At 41.3% G+C, this 22,592-nt stretch overlaps 1 protein-coding gene across 10 annotated transcripts in view; it reads right to left on the bottom strand.

Annotated features, from left to right (window-relative positions):
* Positions 1-22,592, bottom strand: part of HMBOX1 (homeobox containing 1) — a 111,410-nt gene that overhangs the window by 13,870 nt on the left and 74,948 nt on the right. For all 10 annotated transcript variants that reach the window (XM_074895442.1, XM_074895448.1, XM_074895441.1 and 7 more), the window contains one exon: positions 18,977-19,130. In XM_074895442.1, coding sequence (XP_074751543.1) covers positions 18,977-19,130 — 154 coding nt within the window. The remainder of the gene's footprint in view (positions 1-18,976; positions 19,131-22,592) is intronic.

Genomic DNA, 22,592 nt, shown 5'->3' with positions numbered 1-22,592 from the left:
GAAAGCCCATAAAATTAGAAAAATCTGATGCATCTACATGGAAATGTACTAAAACCAGAAGGTGAAACCCTGACACCATGTGATATTACGGACCTAGATCATCTGCGATCACAAAATTGCTAGACAGTTCCTAACTATGGAAGCAATAACCGAAGATGTAAAATTAAGCAACAGTGTATACTTGACCTGCCCATTCTTATGCCGATGTCAGAGACACCAATTAATGAAGAAAAGACAACGCAAGAGCCACTAGCGATCCTTCTCTTGGCACGTAACTAAACGCTATCCTTTTAGCAAGCCACTGACTGCCATACACTTTTGCCGGCTCACACAAAAAGCTCACATTTTCTAATAATTATGAAACTAAGGCTCAAGTTTACAATTCTTTGGGCTAACAGGAAATCTCTCTGTGACGGAGCTAACTTTTGGAACTGGACAATGAGTGAGACACCTCTTCTGGCAAACAAGGAAGTTTGCTTTGTGTAGTCCCATCATTTTTGTGATTTAGAAAAAAAACTTGCTGCTGAAACAGTAATTATTCTTTTAATACATTTTACAATTGAATAAGCTATAAAAATTTTTATCAGATTGGATCAAAACATATTTTTCATCATTCTGAAGCATTTTCTTTACATTCTAACACAACTTTTTTATCTTTTAATGTATACGCCTGTAAGTTTCTACAGGACAAGTGATTCCCACTTGAAAATCAGAAATTCTTTTCACCCCAAAACGCTGTTTTATGAAAAAACACCAAAACTTGGAGAAGTGTTTGGGCAGCTCTCCTGGCAAATAAGACATCTTCAAGGAGATCACAAAGCTAAGTTGGTGCCAGAGAGGAGCTGGAAAGGCACTACCAGAGTAGTTAAATTCTGTTTCTGCAGTTGACACGTTAATTTTAGAACCTACCTCTCCTTCCACCCGCTGGCTTATCCACATTAATGATGTCCCTCTTCTTCCCTCCCACATTCAAGCTGCCTATGAACTTGTCCAACACTCAGCTAACTGGTGCTCCCCGAAACTGTTTTCTTCTCCTGATAATATTTTTCTCCATCATCATATTGTTCTGTTAACCTCTGACAGAGTGCAAGCTGGCTTTATCAGAGAAGAGATCACACTCAGCAGTTTACAGTCTTAAAAGAAAAGGTTTCGTAGCTACAGGTATCCAAAAACATACAACCTCAACCCTAAGAGCTGATTTTCATCCTCAGCCTCCAAATTCTCTGTATATACACTCCATCAACACATTTTATTTTGTTCCCATCACTGTTTCAAGGTCTTAATGGGACTTGTGGGTGATATACCACAACACAAACCACAGCATTTAAAGCCTCCCAACATTTCTGGAGAGTAGGTGAGAATAACTGAGTTTTTGAGATAGGGAAACCATGGAAAAAAATTCAATACTTCATCATTGACTGTTTTGGTTTGCTCATGCAGAAGTTGTGAAAACACTGTGAATTTTCTGACTACAGTTCTTCTGGCAAGCAGGAAATTAATTCATCTGCCTCCAGTTCTGTTTCTTATCAGCCAGGTATACTCTTGCTAAGGGACTGGGAAAGAACACAGGATGTCTGAATTTCTCTTCACAGCTACAAACCCCAGACTGTTCACAATTTGAAAAGTTCCTGAAAACTACAGATGAAAAATATGAAGCAATATGAACTTAAAAGGAGGGGGAAGAAAAAAATAAAAAAAAAAAAAAAAAAGCAGGCACAAGTAAATCCTGCAAAGGCACACTGCTTTCTAGACAAAGGGCAGCTGTCAGCTGAATACCTTCAATGAAGAAACCAAATGATCTCTTTTGTAGAAAATGACAGTGGAGGATTAAAATGAAAAGTGGCCAAATAATTTACATGAGATGAGAATCCATATGATGGTAAAGAATGTAGATATCCTTGAAGCAGTTTCATTTCAATAACACTGGAAGCCTAGAAAAATTGCAGATTCAGAGAAACCCTCTTTCTTTCAGGGATAATGTGCTTAGGACAATGACAGAGAGAGAATCCATCTCAGCCCTGGGCTCTGTAATGGAAGTAAATGCATTCCCCCCCGCTCTTCACCAAGGTGCCCCTCTCTGAATTCGTGCAATAGCTGCCAATCTTTTTTGCTTGGCTGTACGGCTTCTGTTATCCAGGCTTAGATATCAGATGCGTTAAGCAATGCCTCAATAGTGTTCCTGATAATCCAGACTGGAAGTTTTGCTGCTTCGTATCAGCTTTGCAGCTGCCAGGGAAGTGTTTGAAACGACCCAAGCTGGGGAGCAGAGGAAGGATGGCCAGGTTCCGCACTTTTTCATAGGGCTGGATGTCAGACACAAGCACATAAAAACCCAGAATTGCTCAAAAGACTCTGGGTTGGGGCAAGGCTTAGTTTACAGCATGATGTAAGGGTTAAAGCTTCAAAGCGTTGGAAGCGATTCGAAGTAGAGAGGCTCAAATGTGTTGCAGGGTAACAATTCACCGCAGGTCAGCTGCTGCAGCAGAATTACACACACTCAAGGTGAGGTAATTCAGGTATGTGTACATCAGGGCAGTCTCACGGAAAGAAGGATAATTTACCTGGCAATTAACAGGAGGCAAGAATACGCGGATGGATATTTATTGAAGAACAGTGGATGTGCGGCCAGCTCACTCCCTCGCTTAATTTTGTGTCTCTGGGTTCCCACTTCCACCAGTGGGGGAAGCACCCACGAGTGAAATATCCCAGCACCCTGGGCTGGGAATCTAACTCCTCCACCAAAGAGCATCTTCACCGAGGCTCAGGCTGCAGTCCAGCTTAACGCAATTTAAGCACAGACTAAAAGGAACGTCCTATCCTCTCCTTCATTCCCTTTTTGAGGGAAGGTTTTCTGCCCGACTGCTTCTCTGGTCCAGCTTTTCCACACGTGCCAAGAGCAGCGGTTGCACAGCCAAGGGAGGCGGGCAGGAGATGGTTGAAACACGCAGCTGGGACCGGTTCCTTCAATGGCAGCTCACACACATCCTCTTCAACTGATGCTAAAAGCAAAGCCTGAGTGATGGGCTCGGCGACTGGCCCAGGGACGTATGGAAAAACACAACTGCCCATTTTCCCCAGCTCCCATCTGACCCCTGTTGATGAACAGAAGATCTTGCTGCCACCAGGGACTGAGCTCCATGCCAAACCCTCTGGTGTCTCAAAATACACAAGAGTGCAAGCTGCTCTTTTGTCTTCGATAAGACTGCCTGTAATTTCAGCTCCCTATCTGGTTTCCCTTTGCACGGTACCTCTGCTTTCCACTGACAAGTTACATAAAACACTCGAATATAGTTACCTACTTTATCTCTCATTAGTATATTTATCAACATAGTATCACCCAGTAGCAAGAGGTCATTGTTTCAGTCTTTGTGGCTTTTAACAGAACTATTATTCAGGCTGTCAAATCAATGGAAATATTTCTGAAGTTAGTCTGTCATCTGTGCCTGAGATCTTATCTCTGCGTGGCATGAGACAGACTGTCAGAGAAGTGACATTCAAAGCATAATCTCATCGGAAAGTGTAATGACTGGTTTATTTCCCAGTAAATACCGGCCAAGAATATCACTAATGCCATTTTCAGTGAGGTCAACGGACAACACCATCCATTTTATCTACTGATCTTTCTACAGATTCTATAATAACGGGCATGCATGTCAACAGTTCACACCACAATATATAGTAAAGGCATTTCTATTTGAGACAGCGAAATTAAAGCGCAGATATCCTCTCCAAAGATAAACTCTGATGGAGCTGAGAATCACACTGAAGGCACCATCTTCTCTTTCCCCTAGGACTGCAAAATGTAACCACCAGTTTAGTTGCTACAGGAAACATCTGGTGAGCCACTTTTGCACTTCAGATCAGCCAAGGATGAGAACTGCAGCTCTCTGGATGCAAGTAGATGAACTTGAATCTAGGCATTCCTGCAGCGTCAGCTCAACTAGACCTTCCATCCAGGCAAAAGGCAAATTTAAAAAAAAAATAAAATAAAATCCCAAATCCAGAAAAAACACTGATGAACACGATTGCTACAGCTTTACTGTTTTCCCTATAGCACTACCATTTAACTAATGGCTTTCATAGGTGTATGGATTTAAAGGACTGAAGAAACCACTGCAGGACTCCAGCTTAACCCCTTCTACAGCACTGACCAGAGGTTTCTCAGCAATGCTGGCATTAAGCCCAGATTTTCTGGTCAACCTACAGAGAGATCCAGTCCCAACATAAAAATTTAGGATTTTATCTAATGCGGAATCTACCATAACTTTAGCTAAGCTTTGGAAAGAAACTAAAAATCCTCATTCTTCAAAAATCTGTACGTCATTCCTAGCTTGAGCTTTCAAGTCCAAGGTATTGCCATAGTCTCTGTCCAGGGAGATAGAATAGTTTTTAAATCTCTCATTTTAAGAGAGACATTCTTGCAATTCTTTTCATGGAAAGTGCAAACCTGGAGGAGAGTTCTCAACAGGATTAGATCACTTAGACCACCAGGCATATAGAAAATGTAATTATTTTGCATGTCAGTATGTGTTTGTGTACATAAATTGCATAGTCATTTCAGTACACATTAAAAAAAATGGTACAATAGAGCTGACTCTCTATTCTGGTTTTACAAATCAGTGCCTAAACTCGGAGACAGTCATTTTACTGATGTTTCCTAGCAGGAATCTACTCTGCAATGTAGATTAAAATGCCAAAAATACACCTTGCACTGGAGTGCATAAAACTGTATGACCTTCAAAGCTACTACAACATCATCAAGTTTAATTTTTTAAAACTTATTTTCTCAGTATTTTGACAGTGGTCTCAAGCACCAACACAATCCTATCAAGTTATTAGTATTATCCTAAAATTTGTTTAAAAACAGAATTAACTGATAGCTCTGAAAGCCTCATACTTGCAAAAGATAATCTATGCCTCCTAATCTGTAGCACCCTACTGTCGAGATAATTAACAATTAAAAAAAGAATAGTTAAGACATCGGAGGTGGCGATTTACTCTTCCTTGTAATTGGATTTGGTGATAAGAGTATTTTTGAAATTATACAACAGCTCTCTTCTGAGTAGAAAGATTTGGAGTTTTTAGCAATTTGAAATACGCCGGTACTTTCTCTTTAAGGCGCCTTGAAGACACTGACAAAAGAAAATGGCTAAAATTTTATGACTATCCTTAAACTTAAATGGTATTGCAGACTCCCAAAACCAACATAGTTAACTAAATTGTTCACAAAATAAAAGGGGAAAAAAATAAAAAGGAAATTTTTTGAAGCCAGCAAGTAACTAACCATCTAAGACATGATAAAGTGAGAACTGTTCTGTAATATTTCAACAACAGTTGGTGTAAGCAGACAGCACCTTCAAAGTTTTTCCTAACAAGGCATCTAAGCATGACTAATAGTATCTCTTGTTCTTCTTTATTTACTTGCAATATTTAAATTGAGACCTACACATACAGGGATATTTATGTGCATTAAATCCTCTGGGCTTAACCAACTGATAAACAAGACCTTTATGAAGAGAACTGTGAAACAAACATCTCATCTACATTTTTTCACTTTCTACAAGGACGAGTCATTAAAGTTACATCCTCTCGATTAGTTCGTTCTCAAAAGCAGGTAAAGCTAAGGCAGGGTGAAGTCCACGGACAAAATATCTCCAAGAAGTGATGAGACCCTGCAGAAATCAGCCCTGGGACTTCAGTAAGAGCCCACCCACTCATAAGGACCGTTTTGCTGCTCAGTGACAACCCACCTTTCCAATGAGATGTAATCAACACTATGGTTGCATGCTGGTTTCAGCTGGGCTTTAAAGCATGACAGGTTATTAGAGATACTACTTGCAAGACTTGCAAGCAGAGGATTCCAAGGCTTTATGTGGCAACAGAAACAAATAGCAAAATGTATGGCTTGGCTTTTATGTTACTCAACCCAAAACATCAATCTCTGCTCTCTTGAAGAAATGACTAAACTCAGAGTCAGAACTCAGTTTTCTGTTCATCTAAAGGTAAGGTATTTCTAGAAGAATAACATATCCTTGCCTCAGAATTGTACTTCAATGGGAAGTTCAGCACTGGATCACAAAACGTCTATGTACAGAATGTCAAGTGAAAGCAGCAAGGTCCCTCAAGTTGTTATTAGTTTAGCCTCAGTAAGGTCATGTTTTTCAAAATTTTATAGTCCTTCTGGCTATGAAGCTTGAAGTCTCACTTTGTCCTAAGCCTCCAGGAGAGGAAAAACACCAATCATGAGATTTGTGACAAAGCTTAGCATGAGCCGACAACTTCCAACGTAATCACTAGCACTTCCCCTCAAAGATCTGCAAGCTTTTATTTTCAATTTCCAGTATTGCAGCAGACTCAGTTCAGCTTAGAAGCACACAGCCAGCCACCACTGCTGCTACATTTTCAGAAAATAAAAATTGATTAAACTAATGAAAGGAACCTACAAGACTCAGAAGACAAGATAAAGCCAATTCTTGCAAAATATCCAGTGCCTAAAGTCAAGAGGCTCAGGATCAAAGCTTGTGATTTTGGACTCCTTCAATATACTTTTCCTAATGCCTAGTACCTCCAAGGTCTGGACTAGAACTATCATTGTATTAAGTGCTGTGTGACACAAGGCAGAAAAAAACTATTTATTTTTTAAATATTGATCTATTCTCTGTCTTGCAACTTAAATACAATGCAACAGATGGATATAAGCAAATGAGAACAAGAAATAATGAATGAACAAAGGCCAGCACGCTAGTTGCATAAGCTACTATGGTATCAAGATGAGCTTCATGAGGTTCTTTGGAGAAATCATAGCAAAGAAGGAGGTTTAAGGAAAGTTTTAAGCAATGAGGTAGTGTTGTGGATCCTTGAAGAAGTCTGGCAGGAGCAATATTATCTTATTTATTTGCTAAAGATTATTCAATGACCATTCACCTGAGTTTATCATCCAGCTTTATATAATTTTTTTCACCTATAGGATTGTGAATAGTTACCTTGGAAATAATAAGCTCTAAGGACTCAGAAGTGTTACTTGATCAAAAAATACAAACCATGCTTTGTATTTCAAATGTGCTTTCTATAACCAGATGATAAACCCCTTAGAAGTATTCTGAAATTGCGTTCTTTAATCTTATTCTTCAGTGCTATTAGAAGAATTTACAGGTAGAAGAACAGCAAAGTTAAGAGATACAGGCACAAGAAACTATCTGCAGAGCTGTGAAATGAATCTGCAGCTCCTTACTCCTAATTTGTGCTCCCTGTCATGAGCTGTGTTTTTTGCCATGTGCTTCCTCTTAAATGTCATTCCCACTCTAGCTCGGAATGGCCAAGTTCCCTGGGGCCAGTCTCTTTAGGAAGCATGACTCAAACAGTACGGGTAGTAACACTCTAAAAGCAACTGAGGAGTTGTTGACTGTACACCCGGCATCTAGAAAAATAAATTACTTCTTATCATGATCAAGATGTTCAGAGGGCTGGAGCCCCCCCTGTGAGGACAGGCTGAAAGAGTTGGGGGGTTCAGCTGGAGGAGAGAAGGCTCCGGGGAGACCTTAGAGAGGCCCCCCAGGGCTGAAAGGGGCTGCAGGAAAGGGGAGGAGACACTTTTTACAAAGGCAGGTAGTTAGGATGAGGGGGAACAGTTTTAAACTGACAGAGGGGAGATTTAGATGAGATCTGAGGCAGAAATTGTTCCCTGTGAGGGGGTGAGGCCCTGGCACAGGCTGCCCAGAGAAGCTGTGGCTGCCCCCTCCCTGGAAGGGCTCAAGGCCAGGTTGGACGGGGCTTTGGGCAACCTGGGCTGGTGGAAGGTGGCCCTGCCTGGGGCAGGGGGTTGGAACTAGATGATCTTTAAGGTCCCTTCCCACCCAAACCATTCTGTGATTCTATGATTTTTGGTCTTCAGTAAGGCATTTGATACAGTTACAAATGGGGAACTCTTCATAAATTTGGAAAAGACAAAAATTAGTATAATTATGCAACAGGGTAGAAAGGAAACATATAACTAAGACTGGACTGAAAATTAAAAGTAATGGCTCAGAAGACTGCTATCAGTGATATCTTCAAGTATCATCTTTAGAGTATCTTAAGAACTAAAACACTTAATGAGATCTTGAGACAATGTCTGAACATGGTAACAAAATCTGCCGATGACAAAGTCAAAAGTCATGTTGATACGGTGAACTGAAGTACCATAAAATGTAATAGAAAATCCTAAGGGCAAGAACTAAAAGGAAATTTAACAGTGCAGTAGGCAAGGTCGTACACTTCAGGAACAACAACTTCTCATATACACAAAAAGATCACCAGCTGGACAGACTGTTTTCTGTTAAGTCACTATGACCAAAGGACACAGTGCGACAAAACCACCAAAAAGGCAAAGCCTGATACAGCCGAGGAGGATGGCTGTTTCCAATCCAGAAAGAAAAGCATTAAAATACCTGCACGAGACCTCACCTGGACTACATACAATCCTGGTCTCCCACATTCAAGAAAAATCAATTTAAACCTGAACATCTCAAAGAGCAATCATAGGATAACAGAGGAATGGAAAGCCTATCTTGCAAGACATAAACATGTTTTACCTGAGCAAGCCTCAAGGCAGAGATGAGGTTATGGTTTACCATAAATACATGAAGGCAAGCAACACTAGAGACAAGAGATGGAGGTGAGGATTTATTTTAGTTAAATGATAATATTGATCCAAGAAGGATGGGTCACAAACAATCTCAAGATTTTAGATATTAACCGTTGAAGCAGTAAGAGGCTGCTGGGTAGCCATCTCCCAATGGGCTTTGTACCCTTGGCTATACCTGCTTCTAAGACAGAATTTAATCAGTTTCTGAAAAGGATATATTAAAGGTTGACTGAAACAAGAGAAGCTGGACATGAAACTTGAAGTCCCGGTCCAACGCTCCTGTGATTAAGAGAAAAATCAAGGGGCATCTAGACTGAAAGAGCGCCAGCCTACGTACATAATGAGCAACAAATCAGATGACTTTTTCTATATGTTTTGTACTTACGTGCCCTATTTTCTCATTCTTCTTCATAAAGAAATCATATTAAAAAAGCTCTTTGGAAGAGGTCCACGTCTTCTATTCTGTTGACAGAGTTCCTCACAAACAGCACAGTATTCAAAACTAATTAAAACTTATGCATGTTCCAAAGAAAAATAAGACAAAAAAAGGTCAATTGTGCTATCCTGGACTACAAGAAAAAAAAAAAAAAAAAAAGATAAAAAAGAATCTAGGATGTGGTAGTGACTTTTGTGGTTAAAGCCCATATGGTTCTCTGATAAAGCATTCTTTTTAGTCTGTTTAAAGCACTCCACAGTCTGACCAAGAGCCCATAAATACATGATGCAACATACTTAAGAGTTTTACTTAGGAATTTTCCTCCCTCACTTCTCCTTGTAATTACTCTGTTTATTACTTGTATAAAGACCTCACATCTGTTACTAGATGGCAGAGAGTTTCCTTTCACTGAGGTAGGTTTGGATTCTGTTCAGAGATTAGCTGCAGTGAGAGTCAGCAGGAACACTCTGCATACTTCTAGAAACCAGAAACGGGAAAATCCAACAGTGCTTTGAGCTGGATGGTGCTCACGTATGCTCCGTGCTGACAGCTGGCTGCATCAAAGAGAGAGGTGACAAGGTGCCAACCTGATTACTAATTCCTTCCAAACACTTTCCAGATCACTCAAGAAGTTAATTTTGTAATTCACTTAAGTGGGTTTATTCCATGGATAATATTACATACAGGTCAGGTAAATCTCACTGTGAGCGATGACTATCCCTTTTAGCTGAACTTAGACCTGAAACAACCCTCCTTGGCAGGTTAGGGCTCTCTAGTCTTTCCTCAGGACTTTTAAGCAGGCTGAAAAAGAGCCAAAAGGGGGAATGATCACATCTTTATGGTCACTTGTGTTTGTCACTGCCCAGGGAACCATCTGCTAAACTTCTGAGGAGTCTGCTCCCAAAGACTCCCAGTCCCCAGCGCCATCTCAAGCTCCCTCAGTACAGACACAGAGACAGCAGAGTATAACTGTTATACCCTTGCACCGGAGCACATCACCTTCACGTGGGTTGTAAGACGATCAAGAAATTCTGTTCCAGACAGCCTACAGTGAGAGTCATTATGAAACGGCTACACAAAATGTAGACTGAATGTGCCAGAGTCCGGTTCACTGTTTCTGTGAGAAGTATGCCACGACTTTCCCGTGACTCCTGAAATCACATTAACAGGTAAAAAAGCAACAATCTAGCTAATTAATATGAGCTTTCTGTAACTATTTGATTCTGCGTGCTTTAAACAGAACAGTCAATAGGAAGGAGAATACCATGAAGGATTACAGAAAGTCGAGTGTCGGCATAGAAAAAAGCTTGAAGACAGATAACCCCCAGCACTAGACTTTGACTTTTACACTGTCCTTACAGCAAGCAGCATCTAGAGGTCTCAACGTGATTGCAGAGAGCCCACTGCACCAGGCTCTGTGCATGAACAGAATACAAGCCCCCGGCTCAGAGGAATTGTGACCTAAAATGACTGGTGTTAACAGTTACATTAAATAACGGTCTGAAAAGTGAAATATTTATTTTGGATACAAATAAAGCAGATAATTGCTGTGAATTTAAAGAAAGGTCTAAACACTCTCACAGTTGAACCTAATTCGATATCTTTTCAAAAAGCAGGGTAATGCCCACAGAAAAGAACAAATTCAAACTCCTCACATACATGACTGGTTCTAAATTAGTTCTAAAAACTGTTCAGGAAAAAGACACACATGTCATCGTGGACTACTCAAAGAAAACGTGCTCACAATCAATACACAGAAGTGATCAGCACAAGCCAGATGTTAGGCTGGAGGTCAGAGAACAATAGGAATCAGATTCAGCTGCCTGTATAAACTGGAATATTCACAATATGGTAATCAGTTCTGCTCCTGTCCCTACTCACCTACCCTGGGTCACTAAAAATTCAATGTAGGAATAGAAAAGGTCCAGAGAAGAGTGACAGTGAATGTTATTAGAGGCAAGGGAAGTCTTGTCATCTGAGAAGAGATAAGAGAATGACTGTTTAGTTTAGAAAGGAGATAAATAAGCAGCACATTGATAGTAGTATATAAAATGAACGATCACGGGAAGGTAAACGCAATGTTCTTTCTTATTCTTTCTCATGATACTCGGGCAAAAGGGACCTCCAACTTTTTAAACACATTTTAGCATATAAAATGAAGCCAGGTATAATTAGATCTCCCAAACGTACCCTGAAGACCTTAGCAGGATTTAGAAGGAATTACATATTTATATGAATAATAAGAATGCCCACTGCTGCAACAGGAGGATTTAAAAAAATACAGGATAGGAGATAAGAGCTTTTGTCCACAGCTACACGGTTGTTAGCCATGTATGAGCTAGTTACAGACTGAAGAGGACAGGTAGAAAGCATGACAAGCACCACCATCATCATCATCTGGGTTATTGCCCAGCCTTGAAGCTTTAGTCACAGGCTGGAGGCCCACAGTGCTGGTGCAGTACCAGCACACATCCCAAAATCAACCCTTGTGCCAGGGACAAAAGATGGGGCTGGAAAAGGACAGCAAGGACAAAACAGATGTTTTAATGTCTTAAATGAGGCTGACCTAGGCAGATATTAAGCAGCCTGTAGTTCAAGCTGTTTTTCAGAGCTCTTCAGGCACTCCTGTTTCCCCAGTAGGAACTCAGGAGGAATTGAGGTTGTCTCTATACCTTCTCTCCCTGTGCAGTGCCCCAGCATCGCTTTACATGCTGGGGATGGCGACGTGAAATCACTCCAAGGGCAAAGGGGGCAGCTGGATCTTGCACGTGTAAGCATTCAGGGGTACACTCCCAAGTATGGGGTCTGTGAGTTGGGGCACACCTGAATGACCAGCAGATGTTCTTAAAAGCAAATAAGAGGTAAATTTGGTCTTCCAGATCCTCCCATACTGGTGCTACTGGGGCTAGCAAAAATTACCTTAGCCTGCACAGTAAGCAACAGCTGTGTCTTTTTACATCTTCAGTGAAAGCATCTGGGCAGCTATAGAGATTTCCAACCCTGTATATGTATGACAATCGCTTTTATGCCCTGAGAAGACTAGATCCTGCTTTTCACCTTCATGAGCAGGGAGACAGAATACTGAAGTATCTCAACTGGTTCCGGAGAAAGGCAGGAGAGCGTCTGGACTAGAAAACAATTCCCGTTCTTAAAATGTGGGGTTACTGTACCAGACAGTGCTGTTGCAGGTCAGATTGACAAGGCTCCTTTTGTAAATGTTGATTTCAGTTATTTTGACCTTGGCAGATAAAAAAAAATAAAAATTATCTGGAGTCTGCTGCAAGGAATTGCCCCTCCCACAGATCTTCTTTTTTATTATTTAAAAAAAAGAGAGAGAGAGAACACAAAGACACAAAAAGCACCTGAGCTCCCTGAAAAGAAAAATAACTCATTAGGTGCTGGATCCTTCAAGAGACCAGAGTCTGGTGAGCACTTTGGACAGACATCCTAGCATTCTATTTTACTGCATGAAATCTGCCAAACAACTGGGATTTGCTTACAGCTCATTAGAATAGGAAGCTAGCATATTATGCATGTCTAAGAGGGAACATAGCTTGATCTAATGCAAAATAAGAAAGATACGGTGTAGCAAGCATAAAATGGCTGCTCTTGCATTTTATGAAGACATACGTCAATGACCCTGAACTAAACCACTTGAACTTTCAGACAATAAAAAGATCTTGCCCGCGTCTGAACTGTAAAGTGAACTTTACTGAATGCCTTTGCAAAGTGCCTGCACGCACACATCTCAAGGCATTTCACAAACACGAACAAGCAAAGATCCTACAAACCCACTTCTTTCCTACATCTCAAAGGACTTCATGAAGTTCAATCTCCCACTGCAAGTTGCTAACAAACACCTTATCACCTGATGTTTCCCTCTGCACTAGGCGTATCAGAACCATCCTGATAGATTTTAGCTAGTTTGCTCCTGAGAATGTTCCATAATTTCTGTAGATAACTTGCTTAGTGCTCAACCATCCTAAAGTTAGAAAGTTTTTCCTAATGCCCAACACAAATCTTCCTTGGTAACCCAAGAGTTAGAGGCTTTTAGCATCCTGCTCATCCTCTCTTTGGTTTGGCTCAGTCTCCCAAACAGGTAGTAGCTATTTTACAGCTGAGAACGGCGAGCCACCAGAAAGTTCAATGACATCTGAGGGTCACAGGGACAGCAGAGCGTAACTCTCAGCACTCCTCACCTCCCAGCAGGCTGCAAAACAAACCCTAGGAAGACGAGCAGCATTCCCGAGCCAACCAGTGAACATCGTTATATTGATGAGAAACTGATGTTCTGTTTCTAACAATGTACAAGCCTAATGGAAGAGGCCGAAGGACATTACTTCCTGCTCTGTTGTCAGCTTGAAAAGGGAGAAACGCAATGAATCCAAAACTTAAATCTCCTCCTAAGCCTTGCACAGGAAACTTAGATCCCCTATGGGGCTGGTATTAAGGTTCTGCTAGAAGACATAACTAAGAGTAATGGGATGAAATTAACTAAGAAAATTTCCTAACTGAATTTCAGGAGCTAATAGAGCTCTCATTTTCCCCAGGGAAGCCGTGGAAGCCCCAGCGCTCAGGAGAGCTGCAGTAATAGCGCTTTCACAATCGGAAGAATTTCTAATAACGCATGTCAGGACTGATATCACTCAGGGCCAGAACCATGCCCAGGGCTCCGCTGGCCCAGCCCGGCACCAGCTTGCTGGGACCACTGCAGAAGGTGCTGCTTTCAGGAGGGTAGACGATGCTGAATCTTCTACAGCCGATGGAAATGCAACAGTGACTGGTTTTGGCACGGAGATGGCTCTCCTCGCCAACCTGGGTTCAATTTAAAGGTGGAACAGAATACAACCTGGTCAAATTAGACGAAGAGTTTGGCAGCGATGCCACAGTAATACATTCCTGCTCCTTGGCAAAAAACCAAAGGACACCTCTTCCATGATGCCAGCACAACTGTCAGCTTGATCATGCTTTTAACCAAACCAGGAACTCATCCAACTCAAACCAAACAAAATCAGAACAAAACCAAGCAGATCAAAAAACACTACGGAAAATTTGTCTGTCTTTTTGTTAAACTTCCTCTTCCCTGTGCTCTAAGCTGGGCAATCCTGTCATTTGTCCTGGGCCAGTTCTGGCACACCCTCACTGCAAGCTGAACCAATTCAATGAAATGCAGGGGAAAATAAAAAGATTTCTTTTTTCCAAACCGAGCTGAACTGGCTGGTATTTCAATCAGACAAACATATCTGGCACAATGCAGGGTGGCAGGAGAAGGGAAACTGAGGAGGAGGAATTGAGAAGGGTGATGAGACAGGATAACACCTAAGGATGAGATGGTGACAAACTGTTAATTCAGTTCAGCTATATCATGAAACTATACCCTCAGTATCTTGAGAAATCGAAACCCATTTTCTTATAAATAAAGTTGCCTTGGATCACAAAGCCAAGTGAAACACCTGACTCTGTTTTGCCATCTATGAAATGGGAATAATAGGTTATCTATATCATCTTATTTACTCTAAATACATCTTTACGAAAGGATGCTTCAAGAGCACAGACACGTGTTAAAATAAAAAAAAAAAAAACAACACCAAAAACCACACCCAGACCCAAAAGATCAAACCAAATAACCCTCAACCAGAAAGCAAAGTCCCTACTCCCTAGACAAACTGAAATACTTTCAACTGATGAATTATTCATTTTGTTTAGAGCAGAATTTACAGTTATTTTAATTTAATCTTTGGATAAAGCATATACTTAAAAAACAACACTCAACTTCCCTCCCCCCCCCCAGTCTCTAATGGCACTCAATAGAAGTGCCTTAAAACGGGTATTCAGTCATTGATTCTGCTGCCAATCTTAGATTATTTTTTTTTTTGCCTGAAAAAAAAAAACCAAAACAACCTCAACTCCAACATATGATTAGAGGAGAAGCACAAATCACTTGTAAAAGAAAAAAAAAAAAAAAAAAGGATAGACAAGACAACACAGCTTCATTAAAAAAGAGAAAACCCGAAGGGAATTTTCAATTTCGTAGTTCTAATGAGAGGGGTTGAAAAGAAGTAAAGCTGAGAAAAGAAAAAAAAAAAAAAAAATTATCTTTGGGACAAGACGTAAGGAAGAACACGAAACTGAACCAGAAACAGACTTTCAAGTTTAACCTCAGGTTTTCACAGAAAGGACTACTGTAGTCTTAGCTCTGCTCCCAAAGGAGGGTGAGCCACACGACAACATCACCACACACAAAACTCAGCATATTTCATGAGCAGGAGGCTCAAGAAGAGAACAGGTCAAGGTTGATATCACTAGCACAGCAGCAAGAGGGAGCTTGCACTGCAGTTGTCTGAACCACACCTAGTCTGCAGTTAAATATAGAACTTTACTTTCTGGAACTATTGCTCCTCTTAACCTTCAGAGCATAAATATTCCGTGAGATATTTAAAAAAAAAATAAATAGAAAGGAGAGAGGGAGAAAGAGACCTGAATCTATTGTCCGAAATCTAAGCCTAGCAACTAATAAACTACCCTGGGAGAATTTCCAAAAAAGCAGTAAAGATTGGAGAATTGAATTACAGAAACCGCAAGCAGCATTCTGCAAATCCAGTATAAACCAATTAGTTTCTTTAATACACATACCCTGTATACAGACACTTATGTACATTAGACATTTAAGTATATGTGCTGGTCCTAACTTTCATCTTAATTATATCAGGTTGGCACCAATATAATAATTAATTGCACTGGAATTTTTGTTGATTTAAATCTTTAAAAAAAGAGAAGCCAGCCCTTCAACCCTCACCCTTCTCATTCAGTTCACAGGCCAAATCCTGACTAGTGCTGTGCATTTTCAGTTGCTCCTAGGGCAAAGATTGCTAATTTTTACAATCAGATTTTTTTCCTTGAAGTGTTCTCAGCTGGTTTGCCACATGGATTTTTAGTGACTGCATTTCTTACCAACTGAACCCAAGTCAAAAGCACGTACCACAATTAACTGGTAGAGCGCAGCCCAACACTTTGATCCTCACCCAAAAAATGTTTCTACAGCTTTACAGCAATGTTTCAGAAGTTTCTAGGAAGAAGTAGTTCTGCATTACCTACACAAGAGTTTCCATTAAGGTCTAGATTCAACCCTCTTATCTTCAGGCATTGAACTAAATCAAAGTCAGGTCTAATTGCAGAAGGCTCCTCTTTTGTAGCCAGAGAGGAAGGCAGATATAGCCCTCATATGAGTTACATTAATGGCATGGAATTGCCTTCTGGATCTCTGTTTCTCACTGCCGAATAGCTAGAAGCCTAGATGAACAAGCACTTTACTGAGGTTCCCATGTAAGAAGCTCAAAACTAGGTGCCTAAATCCTTGTGTGCCCCAACAGCGCATCAGGATGCTGAAGGACATACAAATGCAATGCAACCTGCATTTAATTAAGGAAAATAGTCCATTAAACTCAGTAAGATGCCTCCACTCACAGTCAAAACTTTATCCTTCAGAGGAAAATGAAAATTATCTGATAAATGGCACCAGACCACATGCAATGCCAAACAGCATTTTTAGTGGGCCAAATGCTTATTCCTGACCCTGTGGCATCAAGTGAATCTGATCTGCTTGGGCCAGCCAGCCAGGAGTTTGGTTACCTTTATCCTGGCTGTTGTTATCAGTCAAATTACAGACAAGCCTGGAAGACTCCGGTGACTTGTAAGTGAAATTAGTTAGCTTCTTCCTAGGGCTCCCAAGAGAGTGTTTTTCTCCCACTCTTTCAAACCTGTCACATAAAACAGCTCATCCTTACAGCTCAACTAGGCCTTTTAAGTGTAACAGTTAAAACAACCATATTCCCAACTTGCTTTATGGTGTAGTTTTATCGTCATACAAAGCTTTTACCACGGCTGGAGTTTAGTGTGTTCTTGCCTCAAGTAAAACTCCTCAGCCATGTTTTCCAGTACCCACACACAAAGCTGTGAAACTCAGTGCTTGCAGGGACCTACCAAGGGCTTTGCAAATTAATATTAAAGCCAGGATTAAGGCAATGTGGCAGAAGTCTCCATTAAACAGCAGAATAAGAAGAAAACCCCAGCAGCAAAGACCTTGCAGAGCACAAGTCACAGTGAACAAAACCAAGAATTACAAAGAAAAAGAAAGAGGGTGATGAAAAATTAGATCAAGAGGTATTTATCTCCGTACACGACTGGATGATTTCCAATGTCAGCACCAACTTGCTTCATTCCATACAGGAAAACAAACCTCACACCTTTCTAACAGACACATACTAAACAATTACAGGTTGTCTGGCTTCTTGAGAGTGTCACAGCAGAGAGTGGCTTTAGGAGAGATCTGACGGAGGAAAAGGTAATGCTTGCTCGCTTAGCTTTCTTTTCTGCCCTGTGTTTCCACAGCACCTAGCACAAACAAGGCCAAGGCACTATCATTCAAACAGCTAGTAACAGCAGTTATCGCACTTCAGGCCAGATGGAAACCAAGAAAGAAAACACCCATACCCAAAGAGGTCTGATTCTACTTCTCAGCAATTAAATATTTCACAGGCAGAGGGTTAATAAGGAGACGGCCCTGTCCTGAAGGTACACACTGCAATCAGGACAGTCGTACCTGTATAGCACATTGTACTGTCTGTGTGGAAGGGGACATTAAAGAACAATCCCCTGTACTATCAGATTTGGGGACTTTGCATTAGTTGGGTCTAGCAAAGCAGAACAGATCTCAAACATTTACGTTATGTCTTCTGGGGAAACTTTCAGCTGAAGCTGGAAACATCAGGGCAGTGCCAGGACAGAACAGGAAAACACACACCTAAGTTACTGGTCCCAGCCCTGCAAAGACCCAGTGGCTGCACAGAATTATGTCCATCTTCTGTGGAAAATGGCTTGGGTCCCTGAGGGAGCTCAGTATTTTGGTCTTAGCTTAGGCAAAAAGAGACACTCTCCTGCTCCTGCTCAGTTCCAAAGACCCTTGTGCAAGCAAGAGGAAAGAGAAGCATTACACAAAGGGCAAAACCATCTCCTAAAAATCTGCTGGCCAAGGCCTCAATGGAGTTGCAAACCAGAGAGGAGTGTAGCACACACACATAGTCACCAGGTGCTTTCATGGAAAGGAGGTTCCTCACGCTCTTGGAGGGAAGAAAACTCCTCCCAGCCATTTAGCCCTTAACAGAAACAAGCATTCATCCCTAAACTACATTTGAGTTCACTAGCCCTTTTCTATTATACAATATTATCCACAAAAGAGACATTACTGTAAGCAGAGGGAAAGGCAAAGCACACAGGCAGCCAGGAGACCAGGCTCAGAGAGTGCTTCGTCTCTGCAGGACTGAAGAGCTGGGAGCTCTAATGATCACCTGCCACTCTGCATATGTATTTGAAAGATCCACTTCGCTCTGTACTGTTCCCAGTTCATGTAAAAGGGTTGTAAGAGCCTTTTTGGACAGGGAATCTACTGCTTGTTAGGCAAAGTTCTGCATCCTGAACAATTATAGTGCTGCCGAAATGCCAGTATCAACTCTAACGTGATACATTGTGAGGACAAATTAGGAAATTGGGAAAGGAGAAATGTAGACTGTAAAGAGCGTGCCGACCCCCACCAAGACAGAGCTCAGATTAGGAAAGTTTTCTGCAAAAGCAAAAAGGAAGAGCTGAACCCCAGTACTCAGACTGAGCTAAAAACAAGATGTCTTAGGGGGCTACAAAAAATGAGATGTTGTCCAGAGCAGTACAACATTTCTTTTAAACAACAGAAGGGCTAAACCAGCTCCTCCTACTCTATCATCTGGAATCAAACGATTACACTGTTACTGGCTTGCGCGATGCTAAAACACGTCCATGAAAATGAAACTGGTGTTCACCGGAGCAGGAAAAAGAATACTTGTATTGGCTTTAAAACGCCCCATCTCCAAACCCCCGAAGTGACATACCTTTCCATAACAGCCAGGCACTCCTTTCTCCATGTGAACCGACTGCCTCGCCGTAGTCTGAAGGTCCCAGAGGTAGCTGTGACTGGGGGAGGTGTCTGTCTCCATTCTGGCTCTTCGATTGGGATAGGAGCGGGTCTCATGCTTAACGTAGCCCCTAAGAATAATAAATACTGTGTTTTCCTAGGGGATTAAAAACCATGCCCATTTTCTCACTCCTGCTCGTGAAAAAAAGATAAGACAGATGATGAAACCATTCAAACTAAAAAAGTAAAGCATTATCAAGCAAAGACACCTTAAAGATACACAAAGCCAGCTAGAGTTCCCATCCCCAACCTCCAAGCCAGAGGTATCAGGTGACCACAGAAATCTAAGGGAGACATAACTGAGCTGATTGCCACTTAGGAAGAGCTGTCCTGTCTTCATCAAGAGGAAAATTGTCTTCCAGAAAGGGTGAGCTATGCCCCAGCTGGGATTTATTTAGGTTGTGTTACTACTTCTTCCGCCACAAAATGGGAAATAGCAGGTTTCTATTTAATTGTACAACAGTCTCAGGAAGCAAAATGTAAATTTATATCAAATTCCATGTGTCTGAAGAGCTGAATAAACACTTGAAATAGCTCCACCGATAGGAACACACCCTGTGACCTGTGCAAACACAGGCTCCTGAGTGCCAGGTTGCCTGAAAAAGTCACTGAAAGCAGATTAACATCACACCTTTCCTCTTATGTCCCCTTTCTATGGATATATTTCTCCTTTGAATAAGCCTGAGCTGGAAAGCATCAAACAAGAGACAGGACTTGGCACAATGCCTTCAGGAAAGGCCCTTTGAAACTTACCCCTGATTCTTTCCACAACAGCCTCTCAGTTAATAAATCAAAATAAATCAAGACACACTGGGAGATCGATCTTTTGTATATCCTTTGGTGAGGATGGCAACCTGGTATAGGACATCAGTAGGTAAAGCAGGGTGCATTCTGAAGGACAGCTTTGTGCTCAGTGACTTCCCCTCGAGGGAAGAAACAGCTGTTCTTGTGCACAAAAACTGAAAAACCCCAGTTGTATGAAAAGATAATCACCACCTATATCCCATATGCATGCTGAGCTCAACTGGAATTCATGCACTGAACCAGGCAGGATAGATCCAAGAGAAGCAGGCAGCTCTGCTCACAGGAGGAATACAGGATTGTGCACACGTAAAAGCAGGGCTGAGACAGCAAATCCCTCTGGGTACACAGACTTGCTCAGAATGGTTAGGATTTAATCATAAAAACATACTGTGTCCGTGAAACAACACTGCTTATTTAATTTAAAATACAGTAAAAGGGTTAAGGGAACTTAAGAGTTTAACCAATAAACAAATTCCTACAATTAAAAAGCAAGAAATTAGCTATTTATGCATTTGGCTGTGTTCCTTTCCAGAAATGCACAATGAGTATTTTCCTTACTGCCAGGGGCTTGCATCTATGTTAGGTAGTGGAGTCCAAAATAATTTAAAAATTTTACCCAGAAGTCTATAGGAAATGAAGGCTACAATCTCTGCCTTGCATGCACAGCAGTGACTCTTACTAATTCCCAGCTAACAAGCCTACACAGGTTACTTAGTTTTACTGACATATTAAATATTTCCTATATTGCCAATTCATTGGGAGGTCATTTCAAGGAAAGTTCCTTATCTACTCTTCCTAGTACTCGCACAGTTTAGGGGTCTGGGTATCAAGTTGCTAGGTTTTAAGTACACTTCAAAAACTAAAAAACTTTAAAAAAAATAAATTTAAGAGAGGCAGGGGAGAACAGGATGAGAAATCAGCTTTCACTGCATTGTTTTAGCAAATACTTTTCCTACCTGAGGATTTTATTTCACAGGGAGAGCATAGGAGTATCAGTGATGCCTAACAAAGTAAGAGATGCAGCATAATTCCATTAAATTTGCCTGAGATTTTTTCAGACAAAGGTTGAAAAAAAATCTGCGTTTAAAGCATAAATGGGCTCCTGCTACTGATATGTTCACTTCCTGAATATAAGATGCTTTTTTTTGTTTTAGTAGCCTTGCTAGATCAATTTACCTCTTTCTCTTTTCCATGTGATAACACCAATATCAGCAGCAGGTAAGAGAGAAGTATGCTGAGATTACAAGCAAGTACCCACCCCTGGTTTTGCACACGCATAAAGACAGAAGCATCTGAATGCATACAGAGGTCCAAAATGTGCTTGGATCTCTGAGTGGCTGAAGTGGTGAATATATGCACTGTTGTCACATTTGATAAGGTAACTATGGAGCTTTTCTTCATCCCCCTCAATTAAGTGAGCACTTGGGGATCCTGTTTATTTTGCTGTTCCAACCGTTCATCACAATCTTCTTGCCACCCAGCTCCACTTCTTTACCACTTAATAAGTTACTTCCTAGTTACTAGGTCAGATTCTTTTTACAAACCCCTCAAACAGCTTTTAAGAAGCAGTCAAACTTCTCTCTTGAGCAGAATGAGCAAATGCAGGATAGGATTTTCATCTTAGTATATGCATCAAAAAGCAAGACATCTGTAAGAGGTATAGAGGTGAACCGTCTGGGAAGAACTCCTTTTGCAGAGAAAAATGAAAAGCGACATCTCTCACTACCTGCCAGTGCTGAGTACCTTTTGCAACAATACAGAATCTTCTCTGTGCAAGCCAGCGTTTTCTGAAACGCGGGCTATGACTTTGGGGATGCTGCAGGTGGGTTTTCGGCAGAGGAGTCAAAAGCCGTGCTTTCCAACTGGAACGCAGCCTTATCTCTGTACTCAAAATTCCTCCTGGCAAAGGCCTGCCTCCTCTCAGCACATCCCAGACACTATCCTGAAGAAAAAGCGCTGCTCTTAAAAGCATCACAAGCAATTGCTGATCTACATCACATGTTTCAGAGAGGCTCTGCCATAGAGGCGCGATGCGCAGAGAGGCTGGAGCAAGCCTCGGGCCATCTCCCAGCTCCAAAAAAACATTTAGTAGCAAGCCTTTCCAGCAAGTACCTATCATATATTATACTGATCAGAACAGATGTCACGCTATATTTTTAGCCAGACTGACCTGAGATCACACGATAAACACCTTTCAGTTACTACTGAGCCAGGCTAGATTTGAATCAGCAGCCTGCACAGCAAAGGTTCCCTACAGAGCTCATTGCTTGGATGGAAAGGATCAGACCAGGGACTATTTTCTCTGCAGGTCTGTAAAAGAGTAAATCACCAACAATACGTTTTCAGTGCAAATCTCATGGGATATCCAGTCCCTAATTTTATTTTTTTGGGGGGGGTAGGCTTTTCTTTTATAAGTAAACAAGAACTGCTATAAGAATATCACAAGAGATGCTACATCTTGATAATAACTACCTTTTTTTTTTCCCTTTTGTTCAAGGAGGAAGAGCACATGGTTTTATCCAAGGTGACCACAGCTGCCTTCCTATTACAGAAGACTGGCAGAAATAAATACCCAGCCTAAATGGAAGCAGCCTGTATCCATCTGTAACTTCAACACATCATTTCTAGGTGCCAGCTTCAGTTTGCAGTGCACAGAGGCAAAAGACATGCTAAAGTTACTCTGTAACAGACTTTCCACATTGCCCAAGACCCAGTGCTGGCCAGACCAA

Source organism: Athene noctua, chromosome 1 (genome assembly GCF_965140245.1).
Source record: "Athene noctua chromosome 1, bAthNoc1.hap1.1, whole genome shotgun sequence".
NCBI lineage: Eukaryota > Metazoa > Chordata > Aves > Strigiformes > Strigidae > Athene > Athene noctua.
The sequence above is the reverse complement of the archived record's forward strand: the minus strand, read 5'-3'. Positions and strand labels throughout refer to the sequence as shown.